General features: G+C 40.5%; 1 protein-coding gene across 3 annotated transcripts in view; it reads left to right on the forward strand.

The window, feature by feature from the left end:
• The window catches only part of STRN (striatin), a 140738-nt gene that overhangs the window by 32403 nt on the left and 83049 nt on the right, over window positions 1-25286 (forward strand). For all 3 annotated transcript variants that reach the window (XM_088474400.1, XM_088474398.1, XM_088474399.1), the window contains exons 2-3: window positions 21052-21155; window positions 24842-24915. In XM_088474400.1, the coding sequence (XP_088330526.1) occupies window positions 21052-21155; window positions 24842-24915 (178 nt within the window). The remainder of the gene's footprint in view (window positions 1-21051; window positions 21156-24841; window positions 24916-25286) is intronic.

Below are 25286 nucleotides of genomic sequence, written 5' to 3' on the forward strand. Positions count from 1 at the left end.
TGCTTTGGGACATCCCCAAGGTATCCTGTGGATACCCTATGGACCCTGAAGTAGAAAATATGAGATATGGTAAGAACCTTGTTATCTCTATTTCTATGAAGTCCATAGGGTTCCACAGGACTCCCGCCCTGTCGCACCTGTGCTGTAGATGGGCTTTGCTCTGGTCACTGGTTTTTCCGTCTCCCTCTGGTGAGAATGTGATTCTTGTGTGTGTCCAGATCTTTTTTCTCTCTTCCTTCTCCTCCTCCGGCCTATGGCTTGGTAACTAACTGAGGTGCCTTGGCTCGGGGGCGGGGTATAGGAGGGGGACCCTAGTGCATCCTGGGAGGCTGAAAGCTTAACTCTATGGTGCCCGATGACTGACGTCACACCTATACCCAAGGTATCCTGTGGAACCCTATGGACTTCGTAGAAATAGAGATAACAAGGGTAAGTTCTTACCATATCTCATATTATTTATGTAGAGGTTTGGGAAAAGCACAACTGGGTTCATAGGCTACTTTGATTTACCACTGGGTGCAGAGCCTGTCAAACAGAAACCCCACAAAAAACATATTGCAAAATACAATACTTATAGTGTCTTAGCTGGTAGCGTAGGTTGCATAATTGATGATCTGGCTCTGATAAGAATGGTAAATATGATGTCATGGCATTGAGCACTTGCCCTTTAAACCTGTAATACGACACCTGTCATCTATTGCCCAGGACAAAAACCTCAAATATGGGAACCTTGATGCAACAGAAGCCTTTTCATGATGCAAGTACTTATTGAAGGGTTAACAGTTATTAGAGCCTCAGGTACTTTTAAGGTACACATCTCTGGTCTTTATTTTTAGATAAGCTTTTTCTCTAATAGGGCCCATACATCAGCAATCTAAAAAAAACAATTGACAGATAATGTGATTGCCACCCCCAACCCCCCCCCCCCCCCCCCCGATTTAAAGATTCCCCAATCCACCAATCAGTACTTTGTCAGATCTGTGATTTTCTGAAAATAATCTGCAATCTTGAAAGGCTCATCATTCTTACTGGTAACGGTCGGCAAATTGGCTGATCATCTATTCTCCATACACTAGCAATCTACAGCCCTGACTGATTGCTGAAAAATTTAGCATGTTGGACAACCTGATTTAGTGGTTCTGATCACTTTTTGATTGGAATCTGCAATTGGTGAACCCCATACATTGCCAATTGTTTGGTACAATCGTCTTCAAATTCCAATTTGCCCCTATTAATCAGATGTATGGGGGCCTTTAGTGACAATGTTAGGGGGAAATTCAAAAGGGTAAAGTCCTCACAAATCTGAGGAGGAGTAGATTTACAGTGCAGATGTGTGGAGATATATTTGTTTGCTGAAAAATCACCTTTAAGTGCTACAAAATATGCTACATAGCCATAATATGTGAACACCCATACAGTACTGTGTGTGCTTGTTGAGCGTATCATTCCAAAACCATGGGCATTAATATGAAGTTGGACCATCCCTATTCTGCTAGAACATTTTCCATTCTTTTAAGGAAGGCTTTCCATTACTCTTTGGAACATGGCTGCAGGGATTCCCATCAACTCAGTCACAAGCATAGTTATGAGGTCAGCCACTAATGTTTGTCAATAACGTGTTCACTGTTTTAGTTCATCTTCCATCAGAATGCCAGATGGTGAGGTGTGATTCATCACTCAACAGCACGTATTTCCACTGCTCCAGAGTCCTATGGTGGTATGCTTTACACCATACCAGCTGACTTCTGGCATTGTGAACTGTAATCTGCGGCATATGTGCAGCTGCTTGATCATGGAAACCTAATCCATGAAGCTCCCAACTAACAAGTTTTTAGCTGACTTTGCTTCCACAGATATTTTACAACTCTGTAGTGAGTGTTGTAAGTGAAGACTGAATATGTTCACACACTTCAGTGCTTGGCAGTCCTGCTCTGAGTTTGTGTGGCCTACTGCTTGACAACTGGTCTGTTGTTTCTCCTTGTCGTTTCCACTTCACAACTTGGGCATAAATTTTATAAACTTGCGTATTGGAAAGATGGCAGCCTATGACAGTGCCACATTGAAAATCACTGAGCTCTTCAGTATCATCCACTTTACTTATCATGGTCATCTGGAGATTGCATGGCTGCATGTGTGTTTCATGCTTCTGGTAATGATGGGTATGTCTGAAATGGCCAAACACTAATTAGAATGGTGCCTTTTAGTCAAGTAGTGTGTGTGTGTATATGTATATATATGTATATATGTGTATATATATATAATTAGTGTTACTAAATATATTACTTGAATTACTTGAGTCATGCAGTAGAATATATTTTATAGCAAGCATAACTTCACTATCTCGCCCCCTGATGTAAAAAGAGACTAATGGGAATGGCTTCCTCCTCAATGAATCATTGTATATATGCCTGCCTATGTGTCTGTATATTTATATCTATAAATGTTAACTATACATGTATGTGTAGCATGAGCATTTTTTTTAAATAAATGTACCCTCTAATTTAAGATATCGTGAGTCTTGTGGCATTGAAAACAAAAAACCCCAGGCTTTCAGCCTTGCGCCTTTATATGGTCAGGGAACGCCTTGATGACCTCTGATTTAATATTTTACTGCAGGATGTCCATTTTTACCCTTATATAGTATAATATTGCCTACTGACTTGTGTTTGTTTGTTTATTACTCAACTCAGTCTTGTGATATTAATTAATCGATTTAGCTTACATGTATTTTAGTCTGAATGTAGAGAATATTTAATGTTGAATTCAAAAGGAATGTACGTTGTTTTTTGAGGGGGAAGAAAGTATTTGTATTTGGCTTTTATTTCTTGTTTTTGTATTTTGTTTCAGAATTTGTTGCTTTTATTTAGATATTTTTTTTCTTTTTTCCCTGTTTGTTGGGCGTATGCCAGAGGAAATGGTCTGCATTGTTCTCTTCTTTAGTGGAAGTGTATTTGTAGCTCATTTTAATGTCCTGATTTTAAAGATTTATTTGTGTGTGTGTATGTATGTGTATATGTGTGTGTGTGTGTGTGTGTGTGTGTGTGTATATATATATATATATATATATATATATATATATAATTTTTAGATTTCACCAAATATTTTGAGGTAGAATAATAAATACGGCATAATTAAGGAATTATGTAAATTTATATGATCTACGTTGGCAAATGTTTTTAAAAATATATTTATCCGGAAACTTTTACAGCAGGGAAAGGAAACCGTAAATTATTGCTGTGTTATGGTGCTTCAAATATACACAGGTATAAGCACAAAGTGTTTCTCCTACAGTTACTGTGAGGAGTCCCATTAAACAGTTTCATGCAGAAAGGAATGCCAAGGACATTGTGAGGAAATACAGGGTTTTGTTTGTTTTTTTTCATTTATTATTATATATTGATCCGTATTCAATCTGAGCGGACCTGCGATACTTTTTCGCCTCCTGGACTTTTCGCCTACATCGCGTATTTTGCAGGCGGAAAAGTTTCGCGCGCGTGCCCGCTTATCCCCGTATTCAATTTGAAAGTAGGTGAAAACAGGATCCGGTGAAACTTAAACAAGCGGAAAGTACTGTCAGATTTGGGGAAATCAGCATGACACCCCCCAAAAGATGCTCTGACATGGGGGTTCTCTATGATACCCCCCGATTTGGCTTGCTGAAGGTATTTGGTGTTTTTAAACTGGCTTAATAGCTGCTAAATATCGTTTTTGTATAAGTGGTGCAGAATAGTATTCTGGAGGTTTTTTTGCAGAAAATAACTTATCCCAGCAAATTTGGGGTACTTGAAAATGGGGGCCAGCATATTTTAAAGTTAAGTTAAAAAAATTGTGAAAATCCACCTTCCGCAAGCCCCTGCAGTGAAAAAAACACCTGGGGCATACTTGGGGACACCCCCAGAGTCAAGTTCGCTAGTTTTTAACTTTGTCCACCAACATTTATTTTTTTCGCCCCCAAATTCAAAGTGATTTTTTGGGGTGTCGTAAGTGTTTTTAATTTTTTTTGCCATTTTACCTTTGGGGGACTGCCTGAAGGCTGCACGGGGGTTCCCGCAACGTTGTACCCCAATTCTGCACTTTTTTCCGCCTGCTATTCATAAGCGAAACTTGTTTGCCTATTACATTGCATTGACTTTCCGCCTAGGCGGAAAGTCTTTCAAATTGAATACGGCAATACTTTTTCGCCTGGCGAAATGACCTCATCGGCGAAAAGTTTCCGCCAAAAAACACGTGAAAACGTCTTTTCGCCTCAAATTGAATACGGGCCATTGTAAGCATGGCACCAAATTGTGTAAAAGATCCTTATGTGGAAACTGTTATTAAGCCTGCTGTATAACAGAGCCCACACGTGTATAGTATTGTCTTCTTTGTAGTCACCATTCTAGTCAATGGTGGGAGCTGTTCATTGGCTGAGAGAGGCGGGGGCTGACCACCTCTCTCAGCTAATGAACGCTCAGACACAGCACTAAAAAAGGGTAATGCTGCGTCTGAGCTCTTCATTTGGGATGGTTGATCATCGTGGTTTCGTGGGTCGGATTTTCTTGTTTTTTTGTTTTACCAAGACCAAGGATGCCTACAGGGACAAGAGGACCAGTCCAGGTAATGTAGTAGAGTGTGTAGGTATGTATGTATTAAAACTATATTGTCACGATGTGTGTGTATTGTGTTAATTAAACATTTCTTTACAGGTGAACTACAGGGACCAGCGGGCCCTTAATGCCCTGCATGCTGGTACTTGTGGTTCTCCAAATACCAGCATGCGGGGGAAGCTTTCTGGGACCTACAGTTATACTCGTAAAGACAATGCTTTCACATATTTTTTTTTACACTACACTATCAGTCTGGGGTGCCCTGGAGGGGGGGGGCCCTTTATTGGGGGGTCCCCAGCTCCCCGGGGATTCCTGGCCTGGTCTACTAGCGGTCAGGGTTGATTCTTCGGCTGGGGGGCCCAGTGAAAGGGATCCCCTGGCTGTGGCATTAGCCCCTGCTAGAAAAAGTCTGGTGCTGGTTCTGGATAATACAGGGGCACCTTACGCATTTTTTCTCCTGTATTTCTAGAACCAGGACGGGATCAGAGCCCACTGCTGGTTGCGCAGAATACGGGGGACCCCTACATCTTTTGTCCCCCGTATTTTGGCAACCAGGGCTGGTTCTGACTAGCCCGGTGCTGGTTAGGCTTACATTCGGGGGACCCCTACGTTGTTTGTCCCTCGTATGTTGCATAACCAACACTGGGTCACTAAAAGCCAGAGGCTGGTTGCTCTTTGGGGGTGGGGCACGCCGATTTTTTTTTTTTTTCGAAAACACTATTTGAGTTTTTTTCGGATGGTTCTCACTGAACCATCACTGCATATATATTTATTTTATTAAAGACAGGTGCATGCATCACGGATCTCCCTGTGCTTGCATTAGTCTTTTTTTTTTTTTTTTTATTATTTAAATGACGCTGCTCAGATACACGATGCATCGGCATACGATCACGATAGATATGATGGGCTGCACATCTGATTAAACAATACGTTTTAAGAGCTGCAGGAGCGTGCATCGGATCGTTTCCTACCTTAAGAACTACATTATTTCCACATGATTCATCGTACGACTCATCGCAAATCGGACAATTGGCCCAAAATTGCACTAGTATATGGCCAGCATTAGCTGCAGTGTGATGTAATTTCATTCTTTGGGAGTGTTTCAATTGCTTTTTTAGTTGTGAGAATTGATGGCCGCCCAATATAGCAATTCTATCGTTTTTTGCGCCCATTATCTCTTGTCGCGCCCAGTTAGACTAAGTTTAGCCACGTAAAACAGCTAAACCCATCTAAAGTCCTGGTTAGGACGCCCAAACCACAGAATTATCTCATATTTCTGCTCGCTATATCAGGAGGTGGTGAGCATAAATTCCAGCATCGGCAGCTATAGTGCCCAAACGCAAGCAATGTTTGAACCGCTGGCGCAAAATGTTACAGCTGTGTGCTCTGCAATGAAAACGCACACAAGGAGAAGCAACTGTAATGCTGCACTAACGGCAATCTATATACATAAATAGGGCAATGAGGCAGATGTATGAAGCTCTGGGAAATGATACATTGGAGAGTGATAAACGACCAACCAATCAGCTCCCAACTGTCATTTTTAAACACAGCCTGTAACATGACAGTTGGGAGCTGAGTGGCTGGTCGTTTTCACTCTGCACTTTATCACTTTCCAGAGCTTCATACATCTGCCCCAATGTCTTCTTGTTTAACTTTGCTCTTGCTTGCAAGGATATACAGGTGTTTAATTATAGCTTATTATCATACACATTTTCAAAGATTAAAGGTGCATACACACAACGATTTTTTGAACGATATCGTTTAACGATCGTTTGAAAAAATCATTCACTTTCTGAGTCAAACGATGAACGATTATTGTTCATGCACGTTCACGTTTGTAGTTCAGTCAGACTTGTCAACTCAACGATTTTCATTAAGTTAATATGCAAAAATCGTTTGTAGTTCATAAAAATCGTTCGTTACAATGAACAACTTTAGTAAACGATTTTAGTTCATTTTTTTCAAGGTAGAAAATCGTTTACTAAAATTGTTCATTAACTCAATCGTTGTGTGTGTATGCAGCTAAACAATTTAATTATGTTTCTGTATTGTATTTAAATGTAGCCTAACCCCTACACCCATTCTTTTATCCCACTTTCTTTTTTTTTTTTTTATTGGTTAGTACTACCTTCACCTTGTGAACATGGGTTTTCCTGACTGAACTGTGACTCAGGAGGAGGGGACCACATATTGTGTAATAGAGAAATGTTGTAAATAATGCATCAGCTGAAGGTTTGTCATTTGTGAGGTTGATTTCTCATGCTCTGGTGTAAGTGCAAAGGGTGTAAATGCTGTCACAAGTTTGTGCTTGTAGAATAATTTGGCAGACTTAATTATTTTAATGTGGATAAACAACAGGTTCACTATAATTTTTCATAATTGGTGTTCACAATTGATGGGCCAGTGGGTTTAAATATATAATTTGTGTGGCTTTAAGTGAAAATTGCAGTTCACAAAATACTAATTTTTTAATTGTTAAATGAAGCAACTAAAATTTGTATATATTTTTTTTTTTTTAACACTTGTCTCCTTTCAAATCAGGTTAATTGTGAATATTTTTTAATTTGCACTGTTTATTTTTTTTAATTTAACGTGAATAATTTTAGAGACTTTCAAAAAGAAACAAGAATGGGAGCAGTTAGAGAACCGCAAACCACAGAATGAAAGGGGTAGAGATGCACAACGCCAAGTACAACATACTAACAAAGCAGATGGGATGGCATGAGGTGCTGACAATCGTATTGTCGGCAGTGTAAGGTCGAGCAGAATATACAGACACTGTAGTAACGTTAGTTAAAGCATTGTAACTTTGTCAGCTCTATAACTTAAAACATGATGGTAAGGCAAAGGGGGTAATTCAATAGTTTTCGCCCGCAGCTGATGGTGCTGGATCCCCGACGGAGCAGTTCAATTATTGCTCTGTTAGTGTGCGTACAGCCGTGGGAGCACACATTTCTGCTCGCAGACCCTTGGGCAGGCGAGCAGAAAGGTGCAGTAAGTCTGCACTTTTGGTGACCAAACGGGAGTTTTCCTAAAGTAATCTCATTTTATAGTCTCAATGCCAATAGTACCACATTGGAACTTTAAAATAAATTGTATGAAGTGTGGTCAGTGGTAGAACTCCCGGAGGCGACGGAAGCACTTGCCTGTGGGCACCAAGTGTAAGAAAGACGCCGAGGAGTACTGGCACTTTGTGTTACTAGACTCCTGCTTAGTACAATCCAGAGCACTCTCTGCCCGCAGTTATCACTTTCTAATGCCAGGCTGTCATGCCCGCCACCTCACAACCCTCCAAAAACTGCACGGAGCCTGCTGCCACATAGTGTGGGAGAGAGGCCATGGTGGGACGCTGACTTATCAAACTGAGGGTGTTCCATTGTTCTGCGCTGCCGCAGTTCCAATCTATATAGATCAGGATCAAATCACTTGTTTGTGCAGCTGGGTGTAAGTGCCGTTTAGGAGAGAGCAGAAATGGCGCCTGTGGCACTAAAACATAGTCAGAATAACATCTGAATGGCTCGGTCGGGCGCCCATAAAACAATTGAATTCCCCTCCCAGAGAGAGAAATAGGGGCTTTTCCTGGGTATATAGAGAGATAAAAGGGGGCTCTTTCTGGCTTCTCATTTTTACTTGGCACTGTACCTTTCGCTGATCACACTGATTTCGCTGCAATCTAGTGTCCATATTGTACTTCAATTTTAGAGAGCTCCTTGTAAAGCTGGGTACACACTAAACATGTGTACCCAGCAATCTGACAAGCGCCTGGATGGGCGACGGGCTGACATATATCGGGCGGCCTGTACAATTTAGACGATCCGGAGCAGCAACCGCCGGATATGTTGGCCCCTGTTGCATTGGTCATCAGTTACACAGTCGGGTTGAGCTGCATGTAGGGCCAACCTGACAATGCAGCTGACCGCCCGACATAGTGGGTACACACTTGACCATTTTGAGGATTTGTTGTTCCGATCTGTCGGAATTGGGCTAATCTAGAGTTTACCCAGCTTTAATGTTGCACAATGCACAAAGCTCACTTATACCCCTTTTACACGACTGAAATATCCCGGGTTGATGCACGTGAACGCGCATAACCCCGGGATTTTAGTCGGTGTAAACGGATCAACCCGGGTCCAGTGAACTGGGGATCCGACCCTGCTTGATTGCAGTGTTGAGCACGGGTTGTTACCGTGTCACCCTGCATTTTAAACGGCGCGGCTCACGATGACCCATGGATATGACATCATCTCCAAGCTGCCACTGCAAGCAGGCCCGAGCGGCACGAAGCAGCGCACCCCACCTGCTCTCCCTGCCTCCGGACCGCTGCAGGATAACGTAAGTAGGTCACGGAGGGGGAGGGAGGGGAAAAAGCGCTGGTCACCTTTGCCGGACAGCCGGGGCAGTGCTGACCCGGGTCAAGTGCGAATGGTGCCGACTCGGGCATAGCCCGGGTCTGTGCCGCAGTGTAAAAGGGGGTTGTCCTGGGTCTGATCCGGGTTGGAAACATGTTCCAAATCCCGGGTCAGACCCGGGGACTTTGGTGTAAAAGGGGTATTGTGCAATGAAGGAAGGGGGAAGGGGTTTGGGGGTGGTGGTGTATCGGATGATCCTCATTCCTGGATTATGGCTGAACTTTTGTCACTGTGTGAGTGGAGTAGGACTGACTGATGCTCTGTGGCACAAAGGATCGCCAATTCTACTGAAGATGCTGAGAAAATTAAAATGTCTCTTAGTAAATTTCTATTTTTTGTTATCGCACACATTTCCTCTAATTTTAAGATTATGGGATATATTTACTAAAGTGCGGGTTTTTAGAAGTGAAGATGTTGTCCATAGTAAGAATGTGATTGGTTGCTATGGGCATCATCTCCACTTATAAAAACCTGCACTTTATATAAATATAACCCTATGAGGCATATTCAATTAGGGGTGAGAGTAGCAAAGATCCCGCATCTGCAAGGTTTACCTACAGGTGCAGGATTTTTGCTATTCAATTAGGTGAAGGGTTTTTCATTGTTGAGCGCCTCCTTTTTTATTTGAGCATCTCCAGAGCAAGTCTGAGTTTTCCTAAAATCGTTAATTTTAGGAAAAATCAGTGAACTTGCTCTGGGACCCTGGCGGCACCTTCCCTGAAGACTAAGCAATTGGAAGTTTCCAGTTAGCTTAATTAGCTCCTGCTGCAGTGATGAGTATGTCAAGTGTTTGTGTGAGTGTATGAGTGAGTGCGCACGAATGTGTGTGACCCCCCCTCTCCTCTCCCTATAATGGGTGCTCTGAGAATGACATCTCCCAGCAGCCCCCTCCCCAGTGACCAGACAGAGGGGAGGCCACCGGGAGCCATGGAGAGCCCCTGGCAGGTAAGTGTATTTTTTATTTATTTTTTGCGTGGGGTCTTCAGAACTTAAAACCCAGCGACAACTTTTTTTTTTTTTTTTGTATTGAATACCGTTTGTATCGGGAGCTTGCACACCCGCGGTAATCCAAAATTTTACTAATTTTTTTTTTTTTTTTACCTTGCTAAACCTCGCGCTTAATTGGATAAGCCCCTACGGGCTAGATTCAATTAAATACGAAGTGAATAGCATCGGGAATGAGCTCCCAGAGCTATTCAATTCATCGCGCTGCTAAGCCCAATTTAGGATTTCTTCTCTCATCCCTCCTGGGGATGTGAGCAGAAATCCGTCAAAAGTCTAGGCGCGATGCTATTTTCTGCCCTTAGCTCGGCGGAAACAGCATTGCGCCGGGGAGGTTATTCAAAGAATGCCCTTTCTCGCTACTAAACACCGTTTAACGCGCGAGAACGAGCATTCCCCGACCTAACATAGCGCAGAATTGAATTGCTTCGGGTCCTCATTTAAGGCGCTATTCACTTTGCGTTTAATTGTATCGACCCCCATGTGTTTTATCTGTGTTCAAGTAGCTGTCTGAGGCAGAGTAGGTTGCCACTTCTTTCTTTATACATGTTAGCCCTGTTATATAGTCGCACTCCTAAATTCCTTTCATTACGTTTTTTTTTATGACTCTTGTTATTTCTGCATGTTTGAAATTGATATGACCTTCCAAGTGCAGATCAAACACACTTTGTACAGGGCTGTTTGCTAACATAGCACATTCTTTAGTTAAATGAATCTGGAGTTTACCTTTTCATAAATAAATTAGTCCAGAAACTGATTTTTTTTTTTTCTTTTTTTAATATATAGTAATACTTTTTTTTTTTTTTTTTTTTTTTTTTTAACGCTATAGCTCATATTCATGAAAATGTTACCCGTTTTATGTCCGGTCTTTGGTTGGACTGTTATTTCTGCAGCATTCTAATAAAGTTACTTGACCAGTAAATGTTCTGAAATTGTACCTGTATCTTTTAACATCTACTTTAAGTACTAGTTTACTTTCACAGTTTGGGAACTAATGAACAAAAATCATCCATTCTATCATAATGATTTAATTAAATTGACATTTAAATACCCACTGTATTCTCACAAGAGTTGTAATTTACTTGCAGCAGACTTAAATTGCGTGTTTGCCAGCAAAGCACACTGGAGTAAAACTATGCATGCACCTTGGTTCTAGTTCCTTCTGTTGGCAAGCCCAAGTGACACATACATATTGGCACAGGAGTCAGCAGCCCTACACTAGCAGTGAAATGCTCATTCCGTGAGCATCCGGGCATCACACGCATGAATATGCCTCTAACCATAACTGTTTGCATCATAGTACTGCAAATTCCTGTCACCGGGCTGCTTTTAGTGCCAGGCTGCAGGCAATTCTTTTTATTATTTGAAGAGTTTGGTTACTGTTTGCCATAAATAAATGCTGCAGAAATCTGTTACTGTTACTGACATCAGACTATGGAAGTGTTTTATGTGTTGAAACTTGTGGATACTTATTTCAAGCTGTCATGGTGTCATTAGTCTGAGTTTAAAAAAAAAAAGTTAGAAAATGTAATGAACTGCAGTCTAATTGGACTTGCCTAACAAGTATTTGTACACAATTGTAAAGAAGTAACATTTAATTTACGTCAAATATTTTGATATACAGGGCCACTTTCATATAAAAGGAAAACTAATGTCAAAATAGAAAGGGGTGAAAGAAAAACGTTCCCACGCTGCTGCTCAGTTATCTGTCTTGCGCCTTGCTTACGTCTCATAGTACAATTCTGAAAAGCACTACAGAAAATAACACCAAGGGGGTTACGCACATTGACTTTTAGTGTCATACCTGATAATACATGTTTTACATGTGTATGAGGAATGGTAAAGAAATTATTTTGTTCTCGAAGTGCCAGTAGGTATGAGCAGGGCCGCCAAGAGCCAAGGCGGGCCCCGGTAATAGGGGGTGTGACCTAATCTCGGGAGGCGTGGCCACGCCCCCTTGCCGGAAAGAAAAAATAAAGAAGAAAGATTTGCGGCGCTGCGCACAGGGGAGGGGGGCGCTCTGAGCCCCCTCAGCCCGGCGTAAAGCCAGGGGGGGCGTCATCAGTGTGATCGGTCCCCCGCACAGGCATAGGAGACTTCTGTGGCTGCTGCTCAGCAGCCACGAGCAGTCTCCAACTGCAGCTCAGCACACGGGTAATCTGTACCCGCTCCCCCGCCCTCTCGGCGCCCCTGGGTACGAGCCCTAAGATAGTGGTGTGCAGTGGCATCTTTCCACAGACATCAATGACCTACCTCTCGGCATTCCTCGAAATGGCTGTAGTAATTGTATGAATAATACCCATTTTATTCACATTGCTTTAATTTTTGGTAATTATTTGTTCTTATCCCTATATTAAGCTAGGGAAGACCATTACTTCTCCTACTGGTGTTTATAATGCTCACATCACATTGAAGTGAATGTAGAAAGCTCATCCCCTGTCGCAGGCTAGCACTTTAGAGCAGGTAACATTGTAATGTGCTTACCTAGTTGGCAAAGTGCTTATGTTGTGTGTATCTGTGTGACATTACCTTACTCTTCCTATGAACACAAATATTTGTGTTAAATGTACGAGGGGATGCTGAAAAGTCCTCGGCCTCACCTAGAAGGAAATGGGGCAGTGCTTCCCAAACTTTTTTACTTCATGGCACACTTAGTGCATCATCATTCTTTTGGCTGCACCCCTAAGCCAGCATCAGACGCATCATCAGATCCCAAAAGCCGGCAGTGGGTGTCTATATACACAAGACGCCTCCTGCAGACTTTTTATATTTTAGCACAGCTGCTGCATACAGGGACACAGCGGCTGTGCTATAGCACCCATCTCTGACTAAGACCCAGATACAGCAACAAATAAGCCCTATATGGTGTGTGGTGGAAGGGAGTACTGAGGACCATGGTAATGACATTATTACATTGTTATAGATGTTTTAATTAAGATAAAGTGCAAAATAAAATTGTACAAGACTTATGCACTTTATCTCTATTTATCTATAACCAGGTAGTAATAGCTTGACCATGGTCTGCAATACCCCACCCAGTGCTAAATGTACTGTTTATTTGACAATCAAAAATGTAAGGATACAGAAATAAAATATAAATTTACATATATTCAATTTTAATTTATTTAACGCTAAAAGTGCCCATACTCTAGGCAATATTTTACACGATCAGCCCGATTCCGACACAACGGGACGACAGATCGTGTAAAATATGTCCTAATCGTGAGTCTCTACTCACGATTACGATGCCAATGCGCATACCCCTTGGTCGTACTTCGCATCTTCAGATCTTGCCTGCTGCAAGCAAGATCTGAAAATCTTATCACGATGCACTGGAATATTATAGGATGCCTGATAGATCGTGGGTCAATTTGGATTGTATTTAACACCAAATCGTGGCCACAACTGCAGGGGGAGAATTTGGACACGATATCTGATCGTGACCTGAACGCCTAGTGTGTGGGGCACCTTTACACTACCTCAGGGCTTCAGCTGTGCCACAGACTGCGTCATAAACAGAAGAGCCATCAGGGGTCCAGCCACACTGTGAGGTGAAGGAGTAGAAATGACGGGAAGAGTAGGAGGGGCCGCACGGCTCTCACAGTCAGTGCGAGTCAGCAGCACAGCATGGGGCCAGCAGTGTAAATGGCCGCGGCTGCTTCCAGAGGCATTAACTTACCCTTGAACCATCCACCTGCGACACACTTTGGGAACCGCTGGGCTGGAACCATAAAACTTAGACTATTCCACATATTCACCACGAAGTTCAGCACACTTGGCACAGCATTTCTGGAGTTTCTTTAACCCTACCGAAAAAAATTCTGTAGATTGATGACTGAAATACTGCTCTAAGTGGGTTAGGCCGAGGACTTATCGGCGACCCCTCGTATTTACCTTCTTGCGTGTGTGCTGTTTTTTTTTTACATGCCCCAGAAAGCATTTGTTTAAAAGGAGAATATTTTTGTTTCCTTGAGGCAGTGCAGCAACTTGTCAAAGTATGTATATATAAATCCTAAACATGGCCAATGTTACTGATACCAGGTTCTTCCATCTGTTAGACGTTCCTCATTAGGTCTTTAGGGAACTGATACCTGTGATCAGAACATTTTGTTTTTTTGTTTTTTTTTCTTTCTGTATATTAATTGCTTTTTGTGCCATAGTAAAAATCATATTGCACCCATCCTTCCACACACAAGTCGGCATTATTTTGATAGCATATTGAAAATAGGTAAATTTTGGGGGTAAATTACTTCTATCTTCTAATTTATTTTAATTAAATAAACTACAACAGTTATCACAAAAATGAGTGGTCTAGTTCTGCCGAGTAAAGAAATAAATGTGTATGTATTGTTAAGGTCTGTGGGAGATATAGGGCCAAGAAACTATGGTGATATTATGGTTTTAAATATTTTATTGTACTTAAGTGGGAGCTGGTTTCTATTGCCAGCATTGTTAGACTCTGTGTAAAGTGTATCTGACAGCAGCTGACATATCCGCCACTGTTGCAGCCATCGTATATCAGCGCTGATGCGAACAGGAGACTTAAAAGCGAGTCTTGCTTGAAGCTCCATGGACTTCCCTACACCTGGGTAATCTCTAATAAGGTTACTATTGTAATATCACAACATTTACTGTCAGGACTCCCCCACTGAGCTTTACTTAGTGCTTATATTGTGTGCTGTTTACAGTGATATTATGGCCAAAAAAAGCAAACGTATTATTTTTGGCCAGCTCCTGGAATCCAAGGCTATAGCCTGGGCTCTGTGTATGGTAAGCAGCTATTTCTTTTTTTTGGCAGATTTAAGCTTGTCTGATCAGATCAAGAATGACTCACTTCTAAAATAAATGTTCTGACTTGCAGGGATGAAAGGGTTAAATGACTAGTAGGCTCCTTATTAAGAGAAATGCTATATACAGTATGGAGAATTCACACAAAGATGGATGACTGGCTAGCAGTGCATCATTTCCATGCCATACTTTGCCTTCTGAGCTTCTTATCCTGTGTCCACATCCCATGTAACCATTCTCTGAACATGCGGGCACCCTAATCTCCTGACCTCTAAGCTACCTTGCAACTCCTGATTTGAACACACAGATAAAGGGTGTTTTTTGTTTTTCTCTCAAATCGATGACACTGTGGTGATGAAAAAAATATTTGGAAACAAATATTTATTTTTAATGTTTTTTGTTATGCATTCATATTGAGTGGTCAGAATTGAAACATTCAGTGAGACTCGCAATTTCATGACATCGCATGTGTCTATAGGTATAATATGCTAGCGTGAACAGCAAACTATGGCACAACTAAAACAATTGCTTGTGTCATATGTTAATAAGTGATTATTTATATTCCCTATGTATCATTCCTTTAGCCAAGTAACATTCAACCATGTTGCCATAACCTACTGCTCTTTCATAATTGTCAGTTTATGGCAGGAATTGTATGATGGTACTGTATTTAGAATGTCTCTTGTAGATTTTAGTTGTATGTTAACTGCAGTACACATGGCAAAGCCACAATTGTGTGAAGATGCATTGTATATATGGCTTTATGGCTCTAAATACCCTGTTATGTGGTACCCCCTGGGATTAGACATACGCTTTTGCTTGTTGTTGTGGGAGGTTACTCCATTGACTTTAACATCATTGCTTCCAAACCTCCAAAAAAAACTTGTAGTGGCAGGGGGGATATAGGAAAACATGGCTTCCGTTTGCAGATTCACCTTCATGCATTATGCGAATGTCTAATATGGTAGAACAATGCACATTGCTGGTAGTGGTCTAAGCACACACAGATTTGTGTAAAAGAGTGAAAAGCGTGTGCAGGTTATTTTTCTACACACTGCAACATATGGGCATGTACCATTTTATTGTTTTTGTTTAAAGTTATCATTTTTTTACTTGTCAGATATTAGCTGAACTGAATTGGTTGCTGTTATTATGGTGCAGGTGAAGTGAAGCAGTGCTAGCTAGTGGGCACATTTTGAGAATTGTAGAATCTTTATTATAATCAGATGATATTTATTTATTACCAGTTATTTATATAGCGCACACATATTCCGCAGCGCTTTACAGAGAATAGTTGGCCATTCACATCAGTCCCTGCCCCAGTGGAGCTTACAATCTAATAATCCCTACCTCATGCTCACACACATACACACTATGGTCAATTGTGTGGGGAGCCAATTAACCTACCAGTATATTTTTGGAGTGTGGGAGGCAGCCGGAGTACCCGGAGGAAACCCACGCAAGCACAGGGAGAATATACAAACTCCAAACAGTTAGGGCCGTAGTGGGAATTGAACCCATGACCTCAGTGCTGTGAGGCAGTAATGCTAACCAGATATGTAGAAGTTATTTGCCCTGCTGATAGTAGTGTCCTCATGTGTGGTTGCACTGTTCTAACATTTGCATGAAAATGTGTCTTTAAAATAGAGGCCTACACTAAATGTACTTTTTTTGTTTTGTTTTTTTAACCCATTTTTTCAGCCTTTATAAAAAAAAAAAAGACCTAACTGAAAGCTTCCACAAATCACAGGAACCATCTCATTAGTTATCTACTGCACTGGCAAAAGCATGTAAGGAATGTTGCATGAAAAGAGGCCTGTGTAAACACACAAAGCTTCCCGCACCCAAGTCCATGCTTAATATTAGATCACACGTCTTGTTTTTGCCAATGCCTAAAAAATGTTCCAAACATTAGACAGCAATTTGCTTCCTGTTGGGGAACGTCTTTGGTTAGACTCAAACTGACAACTTTAGTTTGTAAGACCTTTTGTAGTGGGATTTCAAACCTCATTAACAGCTTAAGACTTTGAATAGTGCGAACTGGTCACAGTCTAGACAAGTCATGTCAAACTTGCGTCCTACCTGGGGCCACTTTCGGGACCATGAAAAGTTTAGGGGGCCCACCGTAAATGTTCAAAGTACATTACAAATACAATTCTAACATTAACAACTGGTCAGAACTGTTACCAAAAGTTGGGACAGTGTGTGGTGTTTTTTTTGCAAGAAAAAAAAGGTGGCAGTACTCCCAAAGTGTTACATGTTAAAACGCGCCGTGAATTTTTTCGTGCAACTTTTTACCTTCGAATCTCTTAGTCACCCAGCGATGTGAATAGGACATTGTTGTGTGACTAAGACACATGATATGCAGCATGTCAATATTTTGTGTGCAACTGCGGGTGTATCTGCATATGAAATCCTACGTTACAGTGGTTCAGCTGCTGTATACCTGCAGTTGCACACAGAATATTGGTATGCCTCATATCATCAGAAGCTGCTTGTGCATCCTATACACATCACTGTGCGAATTAGACGCATTTAAAGGTAAAAAAAAATCGCACAAAAAGACACTCTGCTCTACAGAGTCACGCCACCACATGGGTCAACTAGAAGGGCTATTTAACGCACAAGTAAGTAAGATGTATGTGGACACATCTGTACAAATTGATACAGGTAGGTTCCATACACTGGACAAATCTCTATTGGGGTCTATTTACTAAGCAGTGTTAGGAGACAGAGTGATAAGTCTGTGATAAGGTGCCAGCCAATCAGCTCCCAACTGCCATCTCACAGGCTGTGTTTGAAAAATGACAGTTGGGAGCGGATTGGCTGGCACCTTATCACAGACTTATCACTTTTCACTCTGTCTCCGTACATAGACCCCTATGTATCTACCTTGGACAGGTGTTTACACATAGATTTGGATGTAGACTCTGCGGCCATGTCTGCATTAGGATTGTAATAACAGTCTGATCTGGAGTTGGATCCCCTGAGGATTGGACAAAGTGTGAACCCAACTTAAAGGCATATTTATTTGGGTGTATAATTTTTTTGCAGTAAAAATTACCACAGCTTTCATGACCATATTTTCATTACCACGTGCTCCTGCGGTAACCAAATAAATGTGTTCTGTTGGCCAGGGGGGCTCGCCATGTGGAAGCAGGATAATGGACAAGCAGATCGCTTGCCCTACGGAGGCTTCAGGCGTCGCAGAGCAATTCCCGTCCATTTCTCCCAAAAATATGCATTTTAGAAAAAAATTGGTTGTGCTCTGGGGCTGCGAGAAAAATAAGCTCCCGCTGCTCAAAAAATGAAAAACCCTGCACCTAATTGAAGAGCAAAAACTGTGCACCTGCAGGAAGAACCCAGCAAGTGTGGGATTTTTGCTATTTTCGCACCTAATTAAAACCCCTTTTAAGAGTAGCACTGTACATGACACAATCTTTATAGAAGGTCGCATGCCAACAGCTGCATGACATAAAAAAGTGCATGTGGCAGGAGAAGTGTGGCTAAAAACATTGCATGCTTTATAAAAAATGAGTCCTATTTATATCTTCATTAATGGATATCTTTTGTTTTCATTAGAATTCATCACATGTAAAGTATTGGGGAGGGATGACCCCACTGAGCTGTACTATATTAAATACATAACTACCAAAATGGAGGTTGTCTAGGTTTTAGCTCTCTTCAGAGGAGAAACATGCAGTAGTTGCAAGTTTGTAATCAACTAGCTATATATGTTATGTTTGTCTGCCTCTGTATATTGAAACGGATCGGAGGTGGTGTTATGGTGCTGTGCATCGCATTATATCACATTTCTTTAACATTCTGTAATGTATTTATCCTTATCCATACATCATGAGATGTGTTATTGAGCAGCATAGGAACTGCTCTGAAGCTTCCTTGCCTAGGTCTATGCTGTTATGGCTGAAAGAAAACCTATTTAAAATGCCATATTTCTTTACTGATATATTGTTTGTCTTACGTGTAGGAAGGTGTTTATCTAGGACTTTAAATTTCAGTATTACTCTATATAATTTTATAGTATACTTTTTTTTTATATACTCCACAAGATGTGTTCCGGTGGCTGCCATCCTTTGATAACCTGTTGTTTTTGTCAGGAGTAATGAATCTTTATTACCTAATGGGTACACACCCAATCTGCACATTTTATAAGCACCTTTACACTTCATTTACATACTACACTAGCAGGTGCCTGCACCTTTTCTGGATTGCTGAAATCATTTTCTATGTAATGCATTTTGGAATGATAAACCTAGTTATGAAGTAGTAGAACACATGAATGCAATTAATGAAATTCTTTCCAGTGTTGCCACATTCCTTCTTATGAACGCTTAACTATCTTGTTAGGGCAAGTTATGGATGAGGATGTAGTGAGAGTCAAACATGTCTCATAACATTGTTGCATGTTACTATTTAGTTAAGACCTAAAAGAAATATATTCACGGTGAAATCTTATATTCTATGACTAATTTTAATAGTAGTAACCCCTATATATGTGTGTATATATATTTTCTTCTTAGCTTGTACATTTGATGTAATGGACAGATATAACATTTATTTATATCTTTAAAATTATTTTATTTTAATATCACTATTCCAAATGTATGCCACAAGCATGAACAGTCTCTCTCTCTGCTTTTCTTTAGCATTCTGTGGGGGCGATTTAATTAGCCACGGGACTTGCTGTGCGCTTTAGTGCCCAGGTTAAGAGCCTGGAGCAATTCAGTTACTGCCTGCGACTAGTCCCAAGGACACGCTTAACCTCTCCTGAGGTGTGAACCGAAAACCTCATTAGTGCTTATGGGGCTAGTCGCAATGGTAATTGCATAGCTCTGAACACCGGGAGCTATGGGTAACCGCGCGTTAGCTGCGGGAAATAATTGAATAGCACTGGGCATTTAACCCGGAGCTAAAACCCTGGGCAAATCCCGTGGCTAAAATACATGGAAGATTACTTTGCAACAACTGTTTTAGATTTTAGCAGTACTTTTTTTTTTCTTTTTCTAGTGTTATCAATCTTTATTAATTTCATGGTTAATGCATCAAGTACATATGTAAACAGACTGATATATTCTAAATATACAGCAAGAGGGCGCCTAATAGGATGGTATAATTGATAGTGTCAATAAAACATAGTCTTGTGTGAAATGCTTTTCTAGTTCTCCTTCCAAATGGATATTTGTTCCTCTGGATAGAATTTGGAAAGATAAAAGCCAACTTGGTTCGTATCAAATTAATTTACGCGGGAATTACTTAATTTGGTTCAAACTGGAGGAATGGAAGGTACCTTTTTGTTTGTTTCGATCCTACAAATAGACCCTCATATCAGAAGCATCTGAAAGAAATAGCTAGAGACCTTTCATAATGTATATTTAGTGAAATATTTATTGGTTAAAAAAAGTGTATTTCTTTATATAAAAATACACTTACTGCAGTCAGAAAGTTTCTCTATGTATCACCCCACTTGGGTAAGATGTTGTCGTCATCCTGTCTCACCCCACTACATGGTGTAAGCTCACGACAGTAGCAATAACTTTGCAGAGATCAAATCTGCAGGCCCATCCTATGCGTTTCGTTTAACCCAACGTCATCAGGGGTATCTAATAGCAGCTGGACAAATATCCCATTGATGCAAAAATGTATCTTTGCTTTCCTTTAATGATGTGTAATGAATCCAATGGACTTGTGTACCCAATACTCCCTGTCTCTCAATCTACCCATGTGGTGGCTAGCCTGAGCCAATACTGCTTCCAGCTCCTTCAAATGGACCCTCATAGTTCTGCCAGTTGAGAGGGATGGGTGGAGGTATATAGGAAGGGTTGTTACAGCGTAGCTGTATAGTATGGTCCGTGTTCTTCTCAGAAAATTTTTCCAGCCGGGTGGCATCAAGAAGTAGACGGGTGGGGGCCTTCGCAATGATATAACGATTTAAATTTGAAATAACATTTTATATATTAATTCTCCTCTTCTTATTAGAGGCCCAGTCATCTGATTATGAAAAAGCTGCAAAGTCTATAGGATCTGGTCTTTTTTTATACAGCTCCAAGATACTGTCCCTACTTGCAGGCTACCAAAGTGCCGGGTGGTAGGCTGATTCTTGCCGGGTGGTGCACCCGCAAAAAACAGCCTGGGAGAACACTGATGGTAGTTGCTTAGTTCCAAAAGCATAACATATTTCATACAATCTATCGCTAAGTCATAAGCAATCACTTCCTAAAGATGTGTGTTTTGGTGTTTTACAGGCTCAGATAGCCTTCCTTCAAGGTGAAAGGAAAGGACAAGAAAATTTAAAGAAGGATCTAGTCAGAAGAATAAAGATGTTGGAATATGCTTTAAAACAAGAAAGGTATGAACAATATCTGCGTGTTGTTCCAGAATACATTGTTCTATCTTCATTGACCTCATTATTCTGTCGGAGGTTGTCAAACCTGTCTCTGTCCTGAACAACTGGTTAGTTCGAAAGTGGGAAACATACATGTTTGAATAAACTCTGGACTGGTTGGAGAATCCTTTTTCCATGTAAACAGTATCAACACACCATAATAATACAGCCTGCATTACAGTCCTTTTTCCCATACTAGCGGGTAGATTTACTCTAAAACATGACAACCAATCAGATTCTTGGTTGCATTCTGGAAAATTATAAAATCTGATTGGTTGCTATGGGCCCCACCATCACTTGTTTATTTTATAAGCTTTAATAAATCTACCCCTATTTCTTAACTGAAGCTCTCTGCATAAGCCGACCATATCCCTTACACACAGTTTAATATTATTGCATTGCAGGTTTGGAAAAAAAACGTGTTTTTAAAAAACAAAACAAAAAAAAAAACTGATTTTTTTTTTAAACTGGTTTTTGTTGGTTTAAACCAGCTTTTTTACATTAATGTTTAAATGAAAATAAAAATGAATCTTTCTATGTATTAGAGACCTTGATCAATCACGTTTTAATGCTTTCTTACATTAACAAACCTAAGTTATTAGGATTTGATAAGATTTATTTGACATCTTTCAATAAAACCACTTTTAGACTAAACCTAATTAAAACATGCAAAAGCACTTTTCAGCGAAACACACAAAAAGAGGAGATAAGCATTAGAACTGGAAATGTCACTGGCATTAAACATTTTGAATAAAAACACTAGTTTAGAGGCCTTTTCAGTTCCCAGCCTGTTTCGAAGCTTCAAAAGAACTAAAAGAAAAAATTCTTTCCACACTAGCTGAAGATGCTTGAGCTGTCAGAAGTTGTTAAATAATGGGAAATACATTGGGGTTAACTTTTTTTTTTTTTTGCTCATCCACCAAGGTGATACTTGTGGCACAACAGAGACTAACGGGCATATTCAATTAGCTGCAGTATTTACCCCGAGGCTAATTGCTGCGCCGGATCTATTCAATTAGCGGGGATACCCCTCGTGTGAGTCCCCGCAGTTGGAATTTACCTCGCAGCTCATGGAGGTGCGACGTAAAATCTGCGTAAAGACCGCCAAATTGGGCTTGCTTGCGGGGAAAAAACCCATTGATTCTGCAGTTTACACGGAATCTGTGTGTTTCCGCACTCAAGTCCCAATTTTTTCCGGTGTGGGACAAAGGCTATTTTATTGAATAGCTTTTACCCGCGCCGTGGGGATTTTGCCCTGCAATTGGTCATGGGGTAAATTAAATATGCCCCTAACTTTCTTTCTAGCACTCATCTCAATAGGACTGAAGGTTTTGCATTGAAATACAAAGGTAAGCATGGTGATTAAACCATGAGATGTTTCTCTGTATATTGCCTGTTTTATATGTTGGTGTATACTCTTTAAGATTGAGAATGTTAGCTGTAGTTTTTTTTCCTGCCCTGTGTGATTGATGGGGGAGAAGTCTTTGCTTGATAAGAGAGGTGCTTAATCTGCCTTTTATCTGGTTCATACTCCATATATCTTTGTAGTGTGTGTGATTTTACTGCATTGGTTCAGCTTACTCAGATAAAGACCGCAAGCAACGAGAATGTGGAATAATACCAGTCAGTGTTGTAAGCCTGTAGTCACAGCATATTAAAAAACCAGAGTAGTTTAAAAGAAAAAAAAAAAACATTTGGTTTAAACCAGCCAACCCTGCTGCATTGCATGCACAAACAACTGCCTTGCTTTACTTTTTATTATGATTAAGTCTGTAAGATTCTAAACAGTTCCTGTACATCATGTTAGTATGCATGCTTGCTTTTTGTATTAACTGGTTTCAGAAAAAGATCCTATACAATAACAGTGAATCTTCAGTGTACAATGCATAAGCATTTGTGCTATCACCATCCATTTCACTTATAAATAAATGAGCAATTCTCTTCATAGATTGTTCATGCTAACGATTACTCAGCTGTAAGATGAACCAAGCCGCCTTACTGTCAGTGGAGCAGATGTTCCCTAGGTGATGGTATTGAATATTCCAGCCTTTTTACATCTCTTTTTACTCCCCTGTAATATCATAATCTGCTCTTGTGGGTGTTTCTTTTAAAGATGCACAAATGTATTTGCAGCTGTGCTTGGTAAAACTATTTGATTCCGTGTTAAATGGGTCTACAAGTGTCATAGACTTACATCCGGAGCACACAAGCTTCAGGTGCTGAGGTGAATGGTAGGCCAGGACATGGTGCTCACATGTAAATCTTGATCAGTGCTATAAAGTTATCTTGATGAATGAGATTGCTTCCTTCTGTTGAGCAGGGTTTCCAGGCCTTGCACTGTGTATTTGGCTGTTATTATTACAGTTGGTTTATAATTACTAATGTGTCAATGAGCTGTGGAATAAATAATGCTTAATACCTTTTTAAATGTCTTTCCAGAAATATATTATTTTTTCTTTAACATGTTAAACCAGGGCTTTTTTTTGTGTACCCTCATACACTTTTTAAGCTTGTCACAGCAATATCCATAATATTTTTATGTAGTACTTGCACAAATTATACCTTTTTTATTTTTTAGACTTACATTTTCAGAAAATATCATTAGTCTGTCTTTGAGGTGTCCATAAGAATAAGCAATCCATCTAAAGTGGCCTAAAGAAACAAGAAACGTATCCTACCTTTTTTTTTTTTTTTTTGTTTATTTGAAATTGCATTTAAAAGCAAATGTCTATCATTTTGTCCAGTGTGGTGTTTGCTTTGGCCTCATCCTTCTTTCCAAAACCGTAAAATGTAGAATTCTACGTAAAGATTTTTATAATAAAATCGGAACTTAGAAATGGTCATTATTTTATGCACTGTCTTGCAGTAATATGACTAACCCAACAAGGTACGTCGACTTACAGCAAGCTAAATGATGCGACACCGGAGCAGCTAGATTTGGACGTTATAACCATCATCTTTATAATGAATCGCGCCGGTCCTGGAGCTATTCAATTCAGCGCACTGTTTACTCAGACTATTAAAACCTAAGTCGGAACATGCCAGATCTCTCTAATTAACCTGTTTGTTTAGTCGCATGAACCGGCATTCTCCGACTAAAGTGCCAGCCGCGAGGCTGTTAGCGCCGAGCTTAGCCGGCAAACAGCCTCGCGGCTGGCACTTTAGCCAGGTTTCTGCTCGCACCATCAGGAGGGTGCAAGAAGAAATCCCTTAGTTGGGCTAACAGCGCACTGAATTGAGAAGCTCTGGGAACGCCTTCCCGGCGTGATTAATAACGCTCTGAATTGAATCGCCCCCTTAGACTTGGTTCACTTTGACCCTGAACTCGTATATGAAATGCACATTTCTCTTACTCCGGATAGGATGGAAATTACCAAAATAAAAACTGCAGACATTCCCATGTGGATGGTACTTCTGCCATGCAGGCTATATTAACTGATAAGACTCCTGAACTCACAATGGCAATTGTTAGTTGTAAAGCACTAATATGTCAGCGGGGAAAATAGAATCGTTCTCTGATCATTTTATGAAGAAAAAAAATGTACAAACAGAAAAAAACAGCATGTTGGGAAGACTGTTCTAACCTTTTATATCCATTTTTACTGAAAACATTAGCCAAAAATAATTTTCCTTTCTTCCTTCCACCTCAGGGCAAAATATCACAAGCTGAAGTATGGAACAGAGTTAAATCAGGGAGATATGAAGCCACCAAACTATGATTCTGGTAAGCTTTTATTAAATGCTAAAATTCCTTCAAATGTTTACAGTTTTGCCTGATAGAATGTGGTTCAAAAAAGATGTGTACTGAAACTACGAGAGCGACTTATGCTGGGTACACACTAGACGATATGAGGATCAGACGACATATCGTTCACATCATCCAGTGTGCACAGACTGTCACTGACTATGCGAGCTCTCGCGCATCATTGTTAAATGTGTACCCAGCCTTAGGCCCCGAGAAATCTCTATCCTACAGGATTTCACTTTTTCCCTTTTTTGTGTAGTTTGTGTTTATGCTTCATACGCGCAAAATAATTGCTTAAGTTGCTGCTGCCCTCTTTGCATTGTATATGTACTATGTATGACCCACGCATA

Source organism: Taudactylus pleione, unplaced genomic scaffold, assembly GCF_031769625.1.
Source record: "Taudactylus pleione unplaced genomic scaffold, aTauple2 ptg000154l, whole genome shotgun sequence".
NCBI classification, from domain to species: domain Eukaryota; kingdom Metazoa; phylum Chordata; class Amphibia; order Anura; family Myobatrachidae; genus Taudactylus; species Taudactylus pleione.